We start from the raw sequence: 19267 nt of genomic DNA, 5'->3' as shown, positions 1-19267 counted from the left end.
TGAACACCTAATGTGTGTATTTGCTTTAGCTTCATGGCCTCTTACTTGACATGGAGAAGCAGTGTGGCTTAGTGGTTTGGGTTTTGGTTTTTCTCTCACCCACGCTTGAACTGGACTCAAGTGAGTCTTCTGCCTTAGTCTCCTGTAGTTGAGACTACAGGCGTGTGCCTCCATACCTAGCTTGTGCAGATTTCTTATTCAATAACTTAGAATTTTGTGCTATAGTAATGTCCTTATTGTAAATAGTAGGCTTTTCCCTGATTCAGTTATTTTCCCAAGAAGGCTTCACAGAATGTTTCTTCTATGGGCCCTGTCCATCTTTCTCCTGGCCTGGGGCTGTGATGCCGTCCTCTCTGCTGTCTAGGGTTCCTGTCTTCCGAGGCTTCCCAAGTGGACAGCCTGTGATTCTGGAATCTTCTTTGCGCCAGCTTTCTCCTCTCCTTTTGCTGCCTGCTGAGTGACAGCACATGCAGTGGCTTCCTCACATTGCTGCTTAGAGAGTGAGATGAGGAGGAAGCGAGTCGTCCTGCTCACAGTCGTCCTGCTCTGCCTCGTGTGCCTCGGACCAGAGCAGCTGCACTGTGGACTTCCTACCAGACACAGAATTGAGTCTGTGCTCTAAACTTGGCTAGTTGTGCCACCTCTCACACTGTAGCCTAGGCTGGCTTTGATCGCAGTTGATCTCCCTGCTGCTTCCTGTTGGGGTTACAGGTGTGAGTCACCACACTCAGCCGAGAGTTAAACAGCAGAAGCGGCTCCAGGGATGGGCCTGAGTGTGCAGACCTGTGAGCGGACAAGCTTTGCCATGATCTGACCGGTGCTTGTCCTGCCTGAGAGCCCATTGATGTTTGCCTGCTGTAGGAAGGAAGTCAGCTCACGTCTCTAGCCTAGAGATGGAGATTTCTGGGAATACTTCTTTGTCCTGTAAAGGTGTTTCTTTCAGACTGTGAGTTGGTTTTAAAAAGTGTTTCTACAATGAAGTTGGGCAAGCACAGCCCATCTTGTTGTCTGAGTATTTACTGCATTTTGGGATTGTGATTTCTTTCTTCTGTCTTACTTGTCTCTAAGCCATGATGGTACAGATTCCCCTCCTGATGCAAATGATGTTGTTGTCATCCTCAATAACTTCAAGAGCAAGATCATCAAAGTGAAGGTGAGTCTGCTCGGCTTTGGCAGCCACTGTCAGGGAACAGACAGCAGTCCCCCCTGTGGCTAGCCACTGTGGGAACAGACAGCAGTCCCTCCTGTGGCCAGCTACTGTCGGAAGTACTAACACTTGTGACCGTGCTAGGAGAGCCCTCTCGTGGTAGTTCATTAAGACACTGTTTTAATGTTTCGTTTTGTGTTAATTACTGTTGTGATTTTTACCTTGCCTAATTTACCAATTAAGCATTAGTACAAATAGAGTGAACAAAGCTGTAATATATATGCAGGGTTCTCTACTCTCTTAGATTTCATGCATCCACTAGGGGCTTGGAATATTTCCATTAGATGAAGTAGGACTGCTGCATTTGGAAGTCATTTTGGTATTCCATTTGGAAGTGGCTTTTGTTTGTTTGTTTGACTTTTGGGTTTTGTTGTTGTTTGTTTTAATAGTTCTAGGGATGCTGCTTAAGAAAAAATGTCTTAGTGAAGATTAGCTTCTAGCTTTCTTCAGCCAACAGATTGTCACTTTTGGTAATCTCAGAGTACCATTTTGTGCAAAATGTCCCCACAGAGACTTTGTGTACTCCCCTCCCCATTCTGGTTGAGACAGGGTCTCACTATTTAGCCCTGAAGCCCTGATTGACCTGGGACTTGCTTATGTAGACCAGGTTGGCCTCGAACTCACAGATATGTTCGACTGCCTCCCAAGGATCAGGATTAAAGGCATTGTACCTGGCTCAGCTTTGCCATTTTTTTTTAAGTTTTATTTATTTATACACATGTAAATGTGTTTATGTGAATATATGACACTCATATACCTGTGAAGGGCACAAGAGAGCATTGGTATCTCTTAGAAATGGAGTTACAGGTTGTTGCAAACTATCCAGTATAGTTGCTGGGAACTGAACTCAGGTCCTCTGGGAGAGCTGTATGTGTGTGCTCTGAACCACTGAGCCATCTCTCCAGCTCTGGCTTGGGTGCTTTCATACCCACAATTCATAGTGTTAGTATTTTAGTCTCAGAAGACTGGGAAATTCCAGTGGCAGCTCAACAGTAAGATTATAGTTTTTATAGGCAGGATAGTGCACACCTATCGTATCAGAACTGGGGAGTTAGAGGCAGGAGGATCAGGAATTTAAGGTCAGCCTAGACTGCATAGTGAGTTTGAGGCCATCTTGAATGATATGAGACACTGCCTACAAAACTGAACACAGAATACAAACATAGGTGATTTTATTTAAAGTCTTCTCTTACTCTCTTTCTCCTCAGCATTTTGAAATCCTAAAGTAAAATGATTGTAGGATAAGTAACTGTTACACATGGTAAAACCTAAAGTCAGCCATTGCGAGGCTGAACAGGAGGGTGATTGCCACAGGGAATCTTTTGTGGTAGAAGTCCTGAGCATGGACCACGGCCTGATGTGCCTCTCTCAACAGTTCCTGTAGGCCGCGTTCTTCCCTTGAAGTTGTCAGCTAGGAACGTTGTCTTCTGGGTTACTCCCTCTGCTTCTATGAGCTTGGTCTTTGGCTCTTTGTACAATTCAAAGAGATTGCTGGCTTGCCCCTGAAGGCTTTAACTTGAGTGTTCTGATAAACGCACACACGGCCACAGTCCTGAGAGTCTGGGTGGAGTCGCCTTTAGGAGAATTGGTTGATTGTTTGCTGTTGCCAGTGCACATCAGGTTTGCGCCTGTCAGACCTGTCATGTACAATTGCAGGTTCAGAAGAAGGCAGACATGGCTAATGAAGACTTGCTGAGTGACGGGACGAATGAGAACGAGTCTGGATTCTGGGACTCATTCAAGTGGTAAGTCGGCATCATGGTGGACAGCTTACATGTACAGGGAGGGCCAGAGGCGTGAACCATGCATCCTTTGCAATATGGTAATTTTTTCTGGGCTTCCAACCCACTTCATGCAGCTAGATTATGCCCTTTCAGTTGGAGAAGAGGAATGCTTCCCTTTCGGTTAAGAGAAGGAAAGTGTTCTTCCGAGGAGGGAGCTTCTGGTGTGCACCCTTCCCTCTCGGTTGGTGGGTGGGGCCCACTGCTGGCAGAGGTGACGGTCATTGGACAGCTGTGTTCTTTGGAGTAGCCCTTATTACCTCCTTTTCCCTGGTGCTCCCACCAAGTCTTACCTCTGGAGCAGGAAGGCTCAGGCACTGTCCCTTTCCTCTCCTGAAAGGTTGTGTCAGCCCTACATATAAGTGCTGTTTTTAATTATGTCATCACAGGGGCTTCTCAGGACAGAAGGCTGAAGAAGTGAAGCAAGATAAAGATGACATAATCAATATTTTCTCTGTTGCGTCTGGTCATCTCTACGAAAGGTTTCTTCGGTTAGTTTTCACTATTTGTGATGTAAATGGATTTGTTATAGTATTCTTTGATTGCAAGGATTTGCTTGCTATGTTATGTGTGTACACACACACACACGTACACACATACAAAGTACTCTGAGGGCTGTGGGTAGCTTGCCACATACAGTTCTATTTGTTTTGATCTGGTTCATCTATAGACTTTAGTATCCTATGCACACCTTATAGACTGTTGTTGGTTTTTTTGGCCATCAAATATTGCATAAACCAGAAGCTAGAGAGTTGGCATAGAAAGTACAGAAACTGGGTAACACTTGGCCATCTTCTGTAGAGCCACGGGCCTTTAAAGCCAGACCTTGGGTTTATGTGAGAATAGCTTTGCTTGCAAACTGAGATTAAAATAGAAGGAGTTTGTCTAGGTCATGCAGCTGGAAGCAGGACAGATCATTGCTTGACATTGTTGATGTAGTTAAGAGGGGAGGGCTTTCGGGATCCGTTTGTGGAATCCTGAGGTCTCAGGGTGTCTGGGCGCTCAGCGTTGAAGACATATTACTTGAAAGTCATTGTCCCAATTTCACAGCTGTTTGTCCTTTTAGTTTTCATTATAAATCTGATATAGAAAATAATAAAAACAATGTCATTTGGTCAATTTCTAGTCCTTCTTCCAATAAATATCTGCTCTAAACTAATGACAGTGACAATGACTTTCCTGAGCCCGTGCCCTCCCCTGTACTGACTCCTGTCTCTCCAGGCTGACAGAGGCTGTGCGTGTGTGCACCGTTTGCTCAGTACCAGATGCTGCTGTGCCTGAGCACCGGTTTGGAGCGTGGTGTAGTCCTGACTATGATCTCCAGTGCTAGCTAACTCACCGTCAGTTGATGAGATGGGTCATTTAAATGTACAGCATAATTAGAGTTTGCCTCTATCTGTTGGAGTATACTTACAGGGAATTCCTTGTCCCTCTCCCTTCCGGGGACATCCTTATGTACGTATATGTATACTTTCCCATTAGTGAAGGTCTCTGCCTAACTGAACAATGGGTTGGCTCTGCTGTCAGTCTTGTGAGTTCTTTCTGCTTAATGTTGCTGAGGTTAAAAAACATTGAGAAATAATTACTTGTTTTGTTTGGCAGCATCATGATGCTCTCAGTCCTGAAGAATACCAAGACTCCTGTGAAGTTCTGGTTCTTGAAGAACTACTTGTCCCCCACATTTAAGGTTTGTTCATAGGGAAAAGGAAAACCTTATTAAGGGAATATTTACACTGTAATATATTCTTTTCTACCTTTGTTTTATCTATACTCTTAGTTTTTTTCCCTTTCATTAGGATACCTTAATTTCATTGTCTATTTCTATATTGGTTTTTTTTTTTTCCCAGGTTGCTCTATTTGGGGTAATAGTTTTTATGAATCTAAACTCAAAATTATGACCTGTTTGAAGCTGGGTGACATAGGAGGAAAGTCTTTGTCTTTTCTGAGAGACAGTGTTGTAGCAAACTAACAGTCCTTGCCCTGGAGGCTTGCCTATCTCCCCTTAGCTTAGGAAGCACAGTGATGTGGGTTTGAGAATGAATACTCTTCTCATGAGGAAGGTGAGGGGCTGCTTCCCCTGTGTGTCTCGTAGTGGGTTGGCCCGACTTTCCTGCATTCACTTTTCCTGTAGTATTTACAAGACAACTCTGTAATCAGTGTGACTCATCTCAGATGAGGGGTTACCTTACTTCTGATCTCCTGAGAGCTGGTGTTTGAACACAGAAGGCTACTTGTCAACACCAAGAGCCTGCTCAGAGTTCTGGCTCTGCTGTGTGATAGCCTGGGTTAGACTCAGCCTTGAGAAGACCTTAATATCAAGCTCAAGAGGGCTTTACTAAAATTAAATGTAGATAAGTAAACCTGGAGCTTGTGTGCCTTATACACACACATGCACAAGTTATATAAAGTTGTAAATCTAAAAGCCTTCACCTGTAGATTGCCTTCATTTCTTGTGGTGAGTAGATGTCATCAAATCTCATAATCAGCCTCCAAACGCTGACACCATTGCATACACAAGCAAGATTTTGCTGATATAGCTGTCTCTTGTGAGACTAGGCTGGGGCCTAACAAACACAGAAGTGGATGCTCACAGTCAGCTATTGGATGGATCACAGGGCCCCCAATGGAGGAGCTAGAGAAAGTACCCAAGGAGCTAAAGGGATCTACAACCCTATAGGTAGAACAACAATATGAACTAACCAGTACCCACCGGAGCTCGTGTCTCTAGCTGCATATGTATCAGAAGATAGCCTAGTCGGCCATCAGTGGAAAGAGAGGCCCATTGGTCGTGCAAACTTTATATGCCCCAGTACAGGGGAACGCCAGGGCCAAGAAGTGGGAGTGGGTGGGTGGGGGAGTGGGCGGGGGAGTGTGTGGGGGACTTTTGGGATAGCATTGGAAATGTAAATGAAATAAATACCTAATTAAAAAAAAAAGTAGGGATTGGACCAGAGTTTAGATGTGTCTTACGTTGAGTCAGGTGAACTAAACCAGATTGTTCTAGACCTTGTTTCAGTGCGAGTGTTTTAGTTGTACTGTAATATTGACTAACTTACAGTAAGGAGTCAGTCTTTTTAATTAGAGTGAATGATTGTTTTTCCCTGTGTCTAAAACTAGGAATTTATACCTTACATGGCCAAAAAATACAATTTCCAGTATGAGCTTGTTCAGTACAAATGGCCGCGATGGCTTCACCAGCAGACGGAGAAGCAGCGAATCATCTGGGGCTACAAAATCCTCTTTCTGGATGTGCTTTTCCCGCTGGTTGTTGACAAGTTCCTCTTTGTGGATGCTGATCAGGTGAGCTCGCTCAGGCGCGGGTAACGTGAGTCTCAGATGGCAGAGCACCTGTGTTTGCATCAGTAGTTCAGGAACATGAGAAGAGATCACCCAGATGTCATCACCTTTTATATTTAAGTTTCATCAACACATCTCCTTTTCTGTAAAAGTTTTTTTGAGAGCTTTATGCTTGTATACGATACAATGAATAACCCACTGCGTCCAGTTGGAGCAGCCTGTGGGCGCATGGGCACAGAGCCATCCACTGGAGCGTGGGATCCTATTGGTGCTTATGAATCTCCTTCCCGGAGAGTCTCCACTGCCAGTGATGCCTCGGTAACGGGGGTCCAGTCATCTGCACAGCGCCTGGTTGGTCTTGGATGGTCTTGTTTAGGTGCCCACAGCTGCTCTGAGTTTAGGAGTGAGATGAGATGAGCAGTCATGTCACAGCATTCCACAGCATTCCTCCCCATCCTTCCCCGCTCATTGTCCTCAGTGTTCCCCGAGGCTTGGGATGCAGATCCCCATTCAGCCCTGAGCATCAGTCTCTTCCTCTTTTTGTTTTGACTAGTTTGTGTCTCTGCTTCACACTGCACCAAGAAGCTTCTCTGACCAGGGCTGAGGGCAGCGCGGGTCAGAAGTAATCAGAAGGTCTTAACATGATTATTCAGAAGGTACCTTGAGAGTATCACTATTTCAGAAAATAAAATAGCAGCTTCTGCTCTGTGGCCAGGACCTCCGCAGTCCTGGGCTTTTGGCCATGATTTCAATACTAGGCATGAAGTTTCCCTCCTGTGGAGCAAGCCTCAGATCCAATCAAAAGCCACTCGTCATCCCATAATAGTCATCCTACTGCACTAGTGCCAGCGCTTTTCTCCTACTCTGTGCGCTGTTTACACACACACCTTTTTCTCTAGATTTGGGAAATTTTCTTTTATAATTTTATTTAAAATACTGTCTGTTCTGTGCCTTTGGAGTAGGCTTCTTACCTGCTAAAATGAGAAGATTCAGTAGTTTGGTCTGTCCATGGTGTCCCACCTCTCTTCCATGTGCCCATGCCCTCTCCTCCAGCCGCTTCTTGTTGCCCTTCTCTGTATGATTCGAATCCCTTGTCCTCCTGCCCTGATACTCTGTTTTTCACATGATTCATTCTGTGTACGAGCTTTCCAACTGAGCTTTAATTTGGCTACCTGAATTTTTCTTTCCAGCATCATCTCTGTTTGGTTTTTCTTCAGTTTTTTTTTTTTTCTCTCGAATTTAATTTTTATATCATGGGTTGATTTCTGTATTCATCCAGCTCTTGTTTTGTTTTGCTCTCAGGATATACTCATGCTTTTAAGTTGTTGAACACAGTTATAATTATTCTTTTAAGTTCTCTGGCTGCAAGTTCTTCCAAGCCATTTTCCTTAGGAGCCAGAGTAATGGCGTTAGTCGTCTCTGAAGGAGACATGTTACCATCTTTTGGTTTTGTTTCTGCTCTGAACTTGCACATCTGGAGTTAGTTTATTGGTTGAGTTTTTCTTTTTTTTGTACTTTTCATTTTTTTTAATCCAAATCATCTCTTCTTGTCTTTTAGTGGTGGTGGTTGCAGTGTTCAGGAGAGGACTAAATTGTAATCGAGTTGAGGTGCTATTTGTTCTGTGGGACTGGTTTGTAGGGACAAGATCTCTCCCTCATGCCTTCCTTTGAGGGAAGGAAGTGTGTCTTGTGCAAGTGTGGTTGTCCCGCTTGGGTCTGCAGCTTTCTCTGAGTTGTGGAACTTCCCATACCTGTGGGTCTTAACCAGAGTCAAATTGAGTTCCTGTTGTGGGTCCATGGCTATCATGGAAGCCACTCCAGGATGTGGAACTGTGTAATCCTCAGACAGTCCATCCCTACCCTGGGTCTGCAGCTTCTTCAGAAGCTGGAGGCGTTGTTGATCCAATCTCCGTGCCTCTGATTTACTTTTTGCATCTCTATACAATAAAGCTATCTCATAAGAAGTATGCACTGACCCCTCACAGTTTGACCAGATAGCGCTCAGATTCTACTTTGAGGAGGTAGCTTATTGACAGGGAAAGCGCTTGTTTATTGCAGTCATGAGAAAAGCCTTAGGCATTTAGATTTTTTTTTCCTACTATAGGGAAGCCTCAACCATCATTGGGACATTATAGAGTCCCAAGGATACCAACATGAAGTATCAGCTATCAGACTCTTTACCAGACGCCAAAAAAAAAGTTGTCTAAAAAAAAGTTTTTCATTTTCTCATTTTAAATCAGTTAAATATTCTGGGTGAAACAAATCACTCACGTGCCTCTGACCTTTTAGAAAAAAAAATGCTGTGTTGAAATACTGTATGCAGGCTCAGTCTGAATTTGCATGGACTATGCTTCAGTATATTTATAAATGACGAACTTGGATTCTGAAATTAAACTTTTTATTTGCAATATTCAAAAAAAAAACCCCAAACAAACAAACAAAAGAAGCTGGAAGCATGAGCCTCCCTATACACCAATAGGGCTCACAAAATTCAGGGTTGACCCTGGGTCTGCAGCAGCTCTACAGTGTGTGCACTCCTATATCTTAGTATTAATTCACTTACCATAAATACCTAAGTTACAAAATAAATGCTTAATATTACTTGGTCACTGTGTCCACTATCTGCCCAAATGTTAGCTACTTCATTGTTCATTTTATTACAGTTCATTCATTGATTTTTGAAACAAAGCCTTTCTCTGTCATCCAGATTGTTCTTTTGTCTCTGTCTCTAGAATACTAGGACTCCAGGCCCAGCCAGGACAGGTGTTGCTGGCATGGGGGGGGGGGGTATTTGATATTCAGGGGCACGCTTGGTTCTGATGACAAGGAATGCTGCAGACCGCTCTGCCAGTCGGTGCAGAGTGCATACCTTCTCCACAGTGATGGTCTTCTCTAATAGTGCAGCTGCTGTCTTCACACGACTAAACTGTGTGCTTTTTGATATCCTGTTCACTGTACATATTAAGCATGGAGCTTATTAAACATGATAATAAGGCAGTCTTGAAATTTCCCTGTTAAAATCAGTTCAATACTTTTGAATCAAACAGTCTTCAGAATAGCACCCCTCAGTGAAAAACATGAGTGTGTGGGATCATTTCAGGTTATGTGCAACACTGGGGGAACTCGGCTTGTGTTCTAGAGCCTGTGCTGTCACCCAGTGTGCTGCCCTTCCTCCTGCCTGGTGAAGGATCATGCTACAGGGAAACTACCTGTACACTGGTTAAGAAACCGTTTGTTTTCTTTACTGCAGATTGTACGGACAGATCTGAAGGAGTTAAGAGATTTCAATTTGGATGGTGCTCCTTATGGTTACACGCCCTTCTGCGACAGCAGGAGAGAGATGGATGGCTACCGCTTCTGGAAGTCAGGGTACTGGGCCAGTCATTTGGCTGGACGAAAGTATCACATCAGGTACTGAGAAGGTGTCCTGCTTGTGCCTCTTATACTGCATATAAAGAGCGACTTAGTTTATTTGTTTAGCTGCATATACTGCAGTATGTTCTTCATAGTTTTCCTGTGAGTATGTCCTGATGTATAATCTATTAAATACATTGTTTTGCCTATTTCAAGCATATTCGTAACCTTTGGGTGGTACATGCCTTTAATCCCAGCACTTGGGAGACAGAGGCCAGGGATCTCTGTGAGTTTAAAGCTAGCATGGTCTACAAAGTGAGACCCTGTCTAAAAAACAAAAAAACACCAAACAAACAAAACCCACCACCAGTATACCAGTATATGCATTTATTACTTCAAATGGATACTCCAAGTCTTCTGGAAGAAGGTGATTTGGAGGCTAGGACACATACAAGAAATATTATCGAGCTGGAGAGATGTTCTCTGAGATGAGGACCACTGGTTCCTTTTCCGTAGCACCAACACCCACATGGGTGCTCACACCTGCCTATAAGCCCAGGTCCAGGGCACCTTTTGGCCTGTGTAGGCACTGTTTGCATGTGATATACAGGCATAGATGGAGGTAAAACACCCATACACATTTACAAAAAAAACCCAAAAAACAAAAAACACCTCTTTTTTAAAAAAAAAAAAAAAGAAAAGAAAAGATTGACTTACTTTATGTGTATGAGTATCTTGCCTGCATGAAGGCCAGAAGAGGTCAGAGTCCCTGAAACTGGAGTTTACAGAAGATGGTGAGCCACTGTGTGCATGAAGGGAACCAAACTTTGGTCCTCTAGAAGAGTAGCCAGGGCTCCTAACCTCTGACACAATCTTCAGGACCCTAAATAACTCCTTGTTAAAATGAACACATATAGAGATGAATGATGACGTATGGTGATTTCAGTTTTATACTTTGTTTCTTGGCTGGAGAGAATTGTACCCCTGCCTGCTCCTCTCCTATTATCTTAAGATGACATCAGGATAGTGGTGGCAAATTGTTATCATTTATCAGTTTCAATGATCTTTATCACTGGATCTTTTGAGTTAGTTAGATTTCTTTTTGTCTTCTTATATTTATTTTATGTGTGTGAATACACCGTAACTGTCTTCGGACACACCAGAAGAGGGCATCAGATCCCATTACAGATGGTTGTGAGCCACCATGTGGTTGCTGGGAATTGAACTCAGGTTCTCTGGAAGAGCAGTCAGTGCTCCTAACCACCAAGCCATCTCTCCAGCCCCTAGCTAGAAATCTTGCCTTAGAAATTAGTTTCCTTGTAAGACAGCAAAATAAAAAGCTGGCCAAAGTGAGCCGTCAGAGCAGGCCGTAGCCTGTAGGTGTGTGATCCTCTTGGCCATGTGTATGCGCCCTCTGCGGCATCTTCCACTCTCAGGGACACTGGCCTGTTCCATCCATGACCTCTCCCACCATTCAGTTGGGTTCATTGTTGACATTGATTGATGGTTTGTCTGTAACAAGTGTCTCCTCTCTGCTCAGTGCGCTGTATGTTGTGGATCTGAAGAAGTTTAGGAAAATAGCTGCTGGAGACAGACTCAGGGGACAGTACCAAGGTCTGAGCCAGGATCCCAACAGTCTTTCAAATCTTGATCAAGTAAGTGACTGTTGACACATACAAGTATGCCATTTGTGTCTGAAAATGAAGTAGTGTTTGTGTGCTTTCTCAGAACTGAAATATTTCTTCATGGAAAGTGTGTGTGTGGGGGGGGGGTGAGAGAGAGAGAGAGAGAGAGAGAGAGAGAGAGAGAGAGAGAGAGAGAGGCTTGTCTGATCCCAAAGGCTCTGAGACTGTCAAAAAGCTCAGAAGTTACACAAAAAAAGCAGTAAAATTTTCTAGCCCTGACTGCCCTCCATGTCAGAACTTTCAGGAAGGCTTGCTGAATAACTTTTCCAATAGCAAGCATTTTCAGAAGTAAAATTACAGGTTTGTTTCGTTTGGGTTTGTGCTCTGTTTATTTGTCTTTATGTGCATGGGTGTTTTGCCTGCATGTAGGTCTATGCACTGTATGTGCAGTGCTCCCAGAGACCAGAAGAGGGAGTCTCAATCACCCTGAGCTGGAGTGACAGACGGTGTTAGATGCTGTTCTGGGTCCTGTGACAGAGCAGCCAGGGCTCCTACCCTCACCCTTCTCCTCAGCCCCAGTCGTAGCTTTAGGTGTTTTAGCTATCTTCTGTCAATCTGCTGCTGCAGCTGCTGTTTTGAGACCAGGTAGCACTTAGTAGCCTTGGTTGGCCTGGAACTCTCTTTGTAGACAGGGCTGGTCTAGAGATCCACCAGCCTCTGTCTGAGTGCTGAGATTAAAGGCATGAGCCACCATACTCAGCTTGATCTCATGTATTTTAAGCATTTTGTTTAAAGTCTTTCTTAAAATATGTTGTTGTTCATTGTCATATGTAGCATCCATTAAAAGAATCCATTTTCGGGTGTATCAAGGAGTCACTACAAAGCCAAGGCTATAACCAAGGCATGTCACTCCTGATAGCAGACTGCTGCCCTGCACCCTGACTGTGGCGGGCGGGAGGCAGCCCACTTGCCGCTCTGTAGACTCTACTGAGCCTGCTGTCTAGCCTGGGCACCATGCTTCTTTTTAGCCTCTTGGCCTCCTCTGACCTGGGGATGTGTTTCCTCTGCTCACTTCCCTTTGTAGTTTTGTGCCCTTCCCCATTTGCCGTTCCCCATTTGCATCTATCTCTTCCTTCCTATAGAGCTTCCTGCAGCTAACCACCTTCACTCAGCTCAATCTTAGTATTTTATTATTTTAGTCTTTTGTTCTTTGTGTTTCCTGTCTAATTAGTTTAGTCTTCTGTTTGTCCTTAATTTTAATTAACATATTTGCTTCCATTTTAGTATTTTTTGTTTTCAGTCTGTGCTGGAATCCTCTGTCCTTTATCTTTAGCAGCTGTCTCATGCACAGCGACAGTTTGCACCGCCAGGTCTTTGACCCACCTGCTGGCTCTCATCTCATGACCTCTGAGCATATGACTGTTTTTGTTCATGTTTTCTCTCAGCTGTTTCTTTTCTTTATTTTTTCCTTTTATTGAAAATAAATTTTTCCCCCTCACATAATATATCCCGATTCCACTTTCCCGTTCCTCCCCCTCCTCACATTGGATTCACTTGCTTTCTGTCTCTCAGTAGAAAATAGCATCTGAGGGATAATAATAGAATACAGAATAAAAAGATAAAACAAAAGCTAACACATTCAGAATTGAACAAAACAAACAGGAGGAAAAGAAAAGGCACAAGAATCAGAAACCCAGTCATTTATTTGCACACTCAGGAATCGCATAAAGACCCTAAAGTGGGAGCCATGGTATGTATGGCTGTAGGGATGTGTTATATTATAAAGTCTATTATATATAATTATTATCTTCCCGCAGAGTGGAAAGTTAATTGACACTCTGTTCTTTGTATTGCAGTAGGGCAGGTTCAGCAGTATCTAAGGTTTATTCTGCTGACGGTTTGATGAAGGAAATTGTCTCAGTTTCTTTCTCTCCTAGTTCTGAGATAAAACACTATGACCAAGGCCACTGATGAAGCCTTTAACCGCACCTATGGTTTCAGAGAGTTAGAGGCCTTGATGGCCGGGCAAAAAAACCACGGCAGCAGAAACAGCTGAGCGCTCACGTCTTTACTACAAGTGGGAGATGGAGAGAGATACCAGGAATGGTGTAGGTCTTTTGAAATGTCGCAGCCTGTCCCCAGTGACACCCTTCCTCCAACTAGGCCATACCTCCTAACCTGTCCCCACACAGACGGTTGTGAGCTGCTCTGTGGTTGATGGGAATAGTTTCATCAACTGGGGATCAAGTGTTCAAACCTATGACCTGTTCTCATTCAGACCACCATTGTGCACAAGGCTGGAGTGATTGTTGCTTGCATAACTGACCTGGTCATGGTTCTCAGACAGGATCTCACATCGCCACGCTGGCCTGGAACTCAGTGACTATGAACACTCCTGCCTTTGCTCCCAGAGTGCTGGGATTGCAGTGCATGGCGCTATACTCGGCTGACTACACTATACCATTTTTACAAGCGTCACAGTCAGTCAGTTCTGTTTATTTATATTGTTTTTTTTCTCCCCAGAGTGTTAGGACAATGGAACATTTTATTGTGAGGGCTCCATCATTTGGGAGCGGGAGAGCCGGTGCTTCTCCTCTGGAAAACTATAGAGTGTTAAGGCCCACCTCTTCTCCCTGCAGAAGTGAGCAGAGGCTGCATGGTGACTCCTCTGGAGTCTCAGCACGGGTGTGTGAGGCCAGGCAGGAGGACAGGTCCCAGGCCAGCGTCGGCAACAGTCTCAACAGAGCAAAAGACAACAACGGGAAGTTTTAGAATTTACTTTCATGCAGTGAAATGTAGTTGAATCTTGTTTGTGTTGGTTTTGTCTCTTTTTATATGTATATGTGTTTGCCTGTGTGTGTGTGTGTGTGTGTGTGTGTGTGTATGTGTGTGTGTGTGCGCGCGCGCGCGCGCATGCCCAGTGCTGGAGGAGCCCATAAAAGGGCACCAGACCCCCTGGCACTGGAGATAAAGATGGTTGTGAGCTGCCGTATGGTGGGGACCTACTGGGTTCCCTGTAAGAGGTGCTAATGCCCTTAACTTCAAAGTCACCCCCTTGGGCCACCAGTTGAGGGAGTATTGTTGTTTGGTTTTCTAAGTTTTGAATATGTGTACACATGCCTATGTGTGGGTATGTGCACATGTGTGTAGGTGTCTGCAGAGGCCAGAAAGGGGCATCAGATCCCTGGAGTTGCAGTTGCAGGTGTTTGTGATCTGCCCATGTGGGTTACATGGCTTCTGGGGACGGAACTCAGGTCCTCTGGGAGAACAATATATGCTCTTAAATGCTGGGCTGCCTCTCCAGCACTCTAGGTGAATTGTAAGCCAACACTGATTGCTTATTTAAATTTCTTTCTGAGTTTTAAATCCTTGTGTTTCATTTTCTTTACCAAACAGGATTTGCCCAATAACATGATCCATCAGGTGCCAATCAAATCGCTCCCTCAGGAATGGCTTTGGTGTGAAACGTGGTGTGATGACGCCTCTAAGAAGCGGGCAAAGACCATTGACCTGGTGAGCTGCCCTCCCTGCCCTGGGACCTGACAGAGCCTGGTAGCCCTCCCTGCCCTGGGACAGAGAGCCTGGTGGCTGCTGGTGCTGTTCAAATTGGCTTTCTCTGAATTGTGGTTGGAGCTGCAGAGCATGTCCTGGTCACTTCAGCAGGGCTCTTCCTCACTTGCGCAGGACGCCAGATCACATGCAGCGGTCTGCAGAGTTGATTTCTGCTGTGTCACCCTTGTCTTCCACTTCACCCCTGTGCCTGGACAGGGCTCTGCTTAGCCTGTAACTTTGCTTCCTTTGGTTTTGAGAGGTTTACTGTGTAACCCAGGCTAGCCCTGAAATCCCGATCTCCCATACTTAGTCTCACACATGCCTGCTGGAGGCCTGTGGCAGTCTGTACATAGGGTGTACCTTTCTTATAGCTCCACTGAGGTGTGCTTGTGTGTTTGCAGTGTAATAATCCCATGACTAAGGAGCCCAAACTGGAGGCTGCTGTGCGGATCGTCCCTGAGTGGCAAGACTACGACCAGGAGATCAAGCAGCTGCAGACCCTCTTCCAAGAGGAGAAGGAGCTGGGGACCCTGCATACAGAGGAGACGCAGGAAGGTCAGTGCAAGGCTGACTGAGGATAAGTCAGTCCTGGCTACTAATTTGTTGCTGAGACAATGGAGGGGTCCATTTCCCTAGATCTTGATCTCATCCAGGGTCTGTTTCCCATTGTGCCCTTTAGCCAGTCTTCTAAATAGCACATTCAATGTAGTTTTGTAGACCTCCCCGCAACACTTGCTTGTTTAGTCAGAAGAAGAAGAGATGTGTGTGTGTGTGTGTGTTTGTGTGTGTGTGTGGTAGGGTGCACACAAGTGTTCATGTGTACCACCGCATGCCTGTAGACGTCAGGACAGCTGGCTTTCAGCAGCCAGTGCTCTCCTCCTACCATGGGGGTCTGGATACTTACAGTAACCTTACAAATTAGGCGATTTGTGGTTTTTTATTTTCAAAGCCACTAAAGCTTACAAATAAATGTCTAATATCTTTGTCTGTCCATGAAAGTCTGGACGGCTCATGCCAGGCTGGGAATCGAGAGGACCAGGAGTTAAACACTTCCACCTACAGAGTGCATTTGAGACCAGCCTACAAGAACAGTGAATAAATTGGAGTCTCGATTAAATATTTCTCCTTTAAACTCATCCTAAGAAGCAAGTGCAGGGACCTGGAGTGACTTGAGAGTCTGTTCTGGAGACTGCAGGATAGAAAGTGTCATAGCTAGTAGGTTATAGTCACACACTCACTAAAGATTTGGAGCAGGAGAGCCGGCTTAGCTTTAAAAGCACTGTCTATAACTCCAGTTCCAGGGGATCTGATGCCCTCTTCTGGCCTCTGTGTGCTTAGCATGCATGTGACATTCAGAGACATAAGGGCAAAATGCCCATACACATAAAATAATGAAAATAAATACTGTTTTAAGAAGTTAAATTCATTATAGATAAATGGACAAAGAATATGAACAGACTATTCAAAAGAAGAGCCATATATGAGGAATAAGGATACAGTGATGAAATTAGAGTCACCATTAATATCTGATATATCAAAAAATGCAGATGGAGTGGTAGTGCCATGCATTAGGGGACAGGGATGAGCCTTGCCGAAGTTGTCCATGTGTCTGGAAAGCCTTGCTTTAAAAGCAGCAGGTCTCTTACAAGGAGCCTTTAAAATGCTGCACCAATGGGCCAGAGAGGTGGCTCAGCAGGACAAGTGCTTGCTTCATGACACAAGTCCTCATTCCCACGTCTCTTGTCAGAGCGAAGGAGAGAACTCACTCCACAGAGCTGCTGTGAGCACGCATGTGCACCATAGCATGTGCACACAGTCATGGTAAAGTACAAGTGCATTGTGCAAGAATGCCTCTGCTGAGACTGCATCTTAGATAACTCCGGGAAAAGCAATACACACGGAGAGACGTACTTTACTGTTACGTATCAATCAGCAACCTTAAAACAGTTTAAGGATCAAAGAACAGCTGCCCTGGCTCACAGAAAGAACGTGTAAGTGCAGAAGATCTCTGCACACAGCAGTGTGTGGCCCAGAGCCAGCGCTGCCCTGCTGGAGACCCCGAGAGCCAGTGCTGCCCTGCTGGAGGCCGTGTATAGCCCAAGGGCGTGTCAGTTCTTAGAGCTAAAAATGTCTTCTTCTCTTAGGTTCGCTTTCAACCCTTAATACAGAAATAGCAAACACCGAGCTTCTACAGACCATCTGAAGCTACAGTGCTGTGCTGGGGGCAGTGCCACACACTGTTTTATGACTTAAGTCTCACGCTCTGTTGTTCTTTCCCCAGGCTCTCAGAAGCATGAGGAATTGTGATCTCTGGAGGAAGATGGGAACCCACCTTGACAGTTTGTACTAACTGCTGTTTTCTCTGATCTTTCCATACGACTGCTGATGAACGGATTGGGCAGGTGTACCACACCTATTGATCTGAGCATTGATTTAGACTACTGCACCCCAGTGGGTGCTAGATCCTTGGGGCTAAGGCTCTGTTGGATTTGTACCTCAGAGGAAGACAAGTGGCTGGTCTTCTGGGACTCTTTTTCTCACCAGAGGGAGAAATGCCGGCAGCAACTGCAAGAAGCCCAGTCCTTCGGTGCCCACGGCCCAGAGCACACACTGCTGTGCTGGCCCAGAAGCTGGGCAGAAAGGTCACCATGTTCTTCCTTACCTCAGTTTACCTGCAGCCCTTGCTGCAGTGCAGATGCCCACCCTGTACCAGGTCAGGCCGGCAGATGCTTCATCCACGCCTCAAGGTCTACGCCAACATGCTTCTCATGTCTCTTCCCCTCCCCACCCCCCTTCCCAAGCACTAGGCTCGTTGTTTAATGGAGCCCAACCAATAATCATGTGTCTTCAGGGTTGGCTCAGTGCAGTTGCTAAGCAAATCAGTCTTCAGGAGAACCGGGGTGGTGTGGATAAGGCTGGAAGAAACGGCAGGTAGCGGAGAGTGTTGGGGTGTTCGATGGAAGACAAAAACATGGGCCGTTCTCTTCAGTCTAGTACCCAGTGAACTGTCCAGGTAATTGTTTTGTAAACAATTTTTCTATTTATGAAAATGTGTGCTTTTTCTTCTTACTTTCTAAAAAGCTGTTGGTTATCAGTTTCCTGGCTGGGCACAGGCGTCCTGAGTCGCTCGGTGACCGCTCTCAGCGTGCTCAGCCTCCGTCTGGATGCACCATACTGCCTGCCCTTTCCCTTGTAGAGTTTTCTCTCAGACCCAGGAGGGGATGACTTTGGGTGTTTTTCCCCCAAATGCTCTCAGACCTGTGACCAGGAATGACTCTGTCTCTGGAACTCGCTTTCCTACACTCTGTCTTTCCCTTGTGCTTTGGCTCTGAGGCTCCCCTTTGGCTTTCGAGACTTGCCAAGGTCTGGTCCAGTTCTAAGGTACTGCTGCTGTCTGAAGCAGCACCCTTCATTGCTTTATGTTCACAACCACAGCCCAGCATCACCTCAGGAGCAGCCTGGGCTGAGGAGCCTTCCACGTGTTGTTAGCCTGGCTGGACAGGTGTGGGTGTGTGGTGTCATCTCTGCCCAGGACTCAGGGATCTACAGCAGAGAGTTAGTGTTGCTGGGCACAGGGTGTGGCTCAGTGGCAGACAGAGTGCTAGCAAGCCCAAGGCCTTGCCTTCTGTCTGGTACTGCATCTCCCCAGCGCCACCCCCCCCCCCCAAAAAAAAAAGACTGACTATGAGGAATGAGTACTGTGGGTAACTAAGTTCTTGCCTGTCCAAGCTAGGTAATATGTGTGTTACCAAGGAAGAATGACCTACAGGAGCCATGGTTGGGGATTTCAGTGGGCAATTGTTAAGTAATAAGTAGAGACAGAAAAATGGATTGGGAATTCAGAGAACCAGCATTAACCCCCTTACCTCCGTCAGCTGGAGCTCCCCGCTGAGAGTCCTGGGCAGAGCACAAGTGTCCCCTCAGGTGAGGAGTCCACATAAGAGAACCAAGAGCAGCACTAAAAACAACATCGTTTAGCTTGGTGCTCACGACACCCCAGAAACCAGCTGGGGGCTGCTACCATCAGTCAGTCAGCAGAGTCCTCTCCCTCCCCCTCTCCCTCCCCCTCTGCAGGCGCTGGGTAGCAAGGACAGGCTGTAGCGAGTCCTCTGACCTTGGAAAGGCGTCTGGGAATAAAGTACTTCCCAGCTGTTTCAAGCGATGCATTTTGACTCTTGGATTATCAAAGTGTTTTGTCATTTGTCATAAAGTCAGGGAAGGGGCACACATCCCCAGACAAAGGGCCATGGAGGATACGTTGAGACAAACATGTTCCATAGCTTCTTAGCTTAACTAGCACTTGACATTTATTGATACAGTGTGTATTACAACATGAATTTCAAAAATAAAAAAAATTACCACACATATATCAAGTAATTTTCCCCCCATTTTCAAATCTAAAAGTTAGCTTAAGAGCCAGCCTTTGCTCAGGCTTCATGTCCACCCTGGAT

The 19267-nt window shown here is 45.4% G+C and overlaps 1 protein-coding gene across 2 annotated transcripts in view; it reads left to right on the top strand.

The window, feature by feature from the left end:
* The window catches only part of Uggt1 (UDP-glucose glycoprotein glucosyltransferase 1), a 104614-nt gene extending 85640 nt beyond the window's left edge, over window positions 1-18974 (top strand). For both annotated transcript variants that reach the window (XM_021176559.2, XM_021176550.2), the window contains 10 exons: window positions 1069-1153; window positions 2864-2952; window positions 3378-3479; window positions 4591-4675; window positions 6106-6288; window positions 9536-9696; window positions 11180-11294; window positions 14661-14777; window positions 15218-15371; window positions 17098-18974. In XM_021176559.2, the coding sequence (XP_021032218.1) occupies window positions 1069-1153; window positions 2864-2952; window positions 3378-3479; window positions 4591-4675; window positions 6106-6288; window positions 9536-9696; window positions 11180-11294; window positions 14661-14777; window positions 15218-15371; window positions 17098-17123 (1117 nt within the window). In that variant the 3' untranslated portion in view covers window positions 17124-18974. The remainder of the gene's footprint in view (window positions 1-1068; window positions 1154-2863; window positions 2953-3377; window positions 3480-4590; window positions 4676-6105; window positions 6289-9535; window positions 9697-11179; window positions 11295-14660; window positions 14778-15217; window positions 15372-17097) is intronic.
* The last annotated feature ends 293 nt before the right edge of the window (window positions 18975-19267 follow it).

This window comes from Mus caroli, unplaced genomic scaffold (genome assembly GCF_978045245.1).
Source record: "Mus caroli unplaced genomic scaffold, Mus_caroli_1 scaffold_1, whole genome shotgun sequence".
NCBI lineage: Eukaryota > Metazoa > Chordata > Mammalia > Rodentia > Muridae > Mus > Mus caroli.
This window is presented reverse-complemented; position numbering and strand designations above follow the sequence as displayed.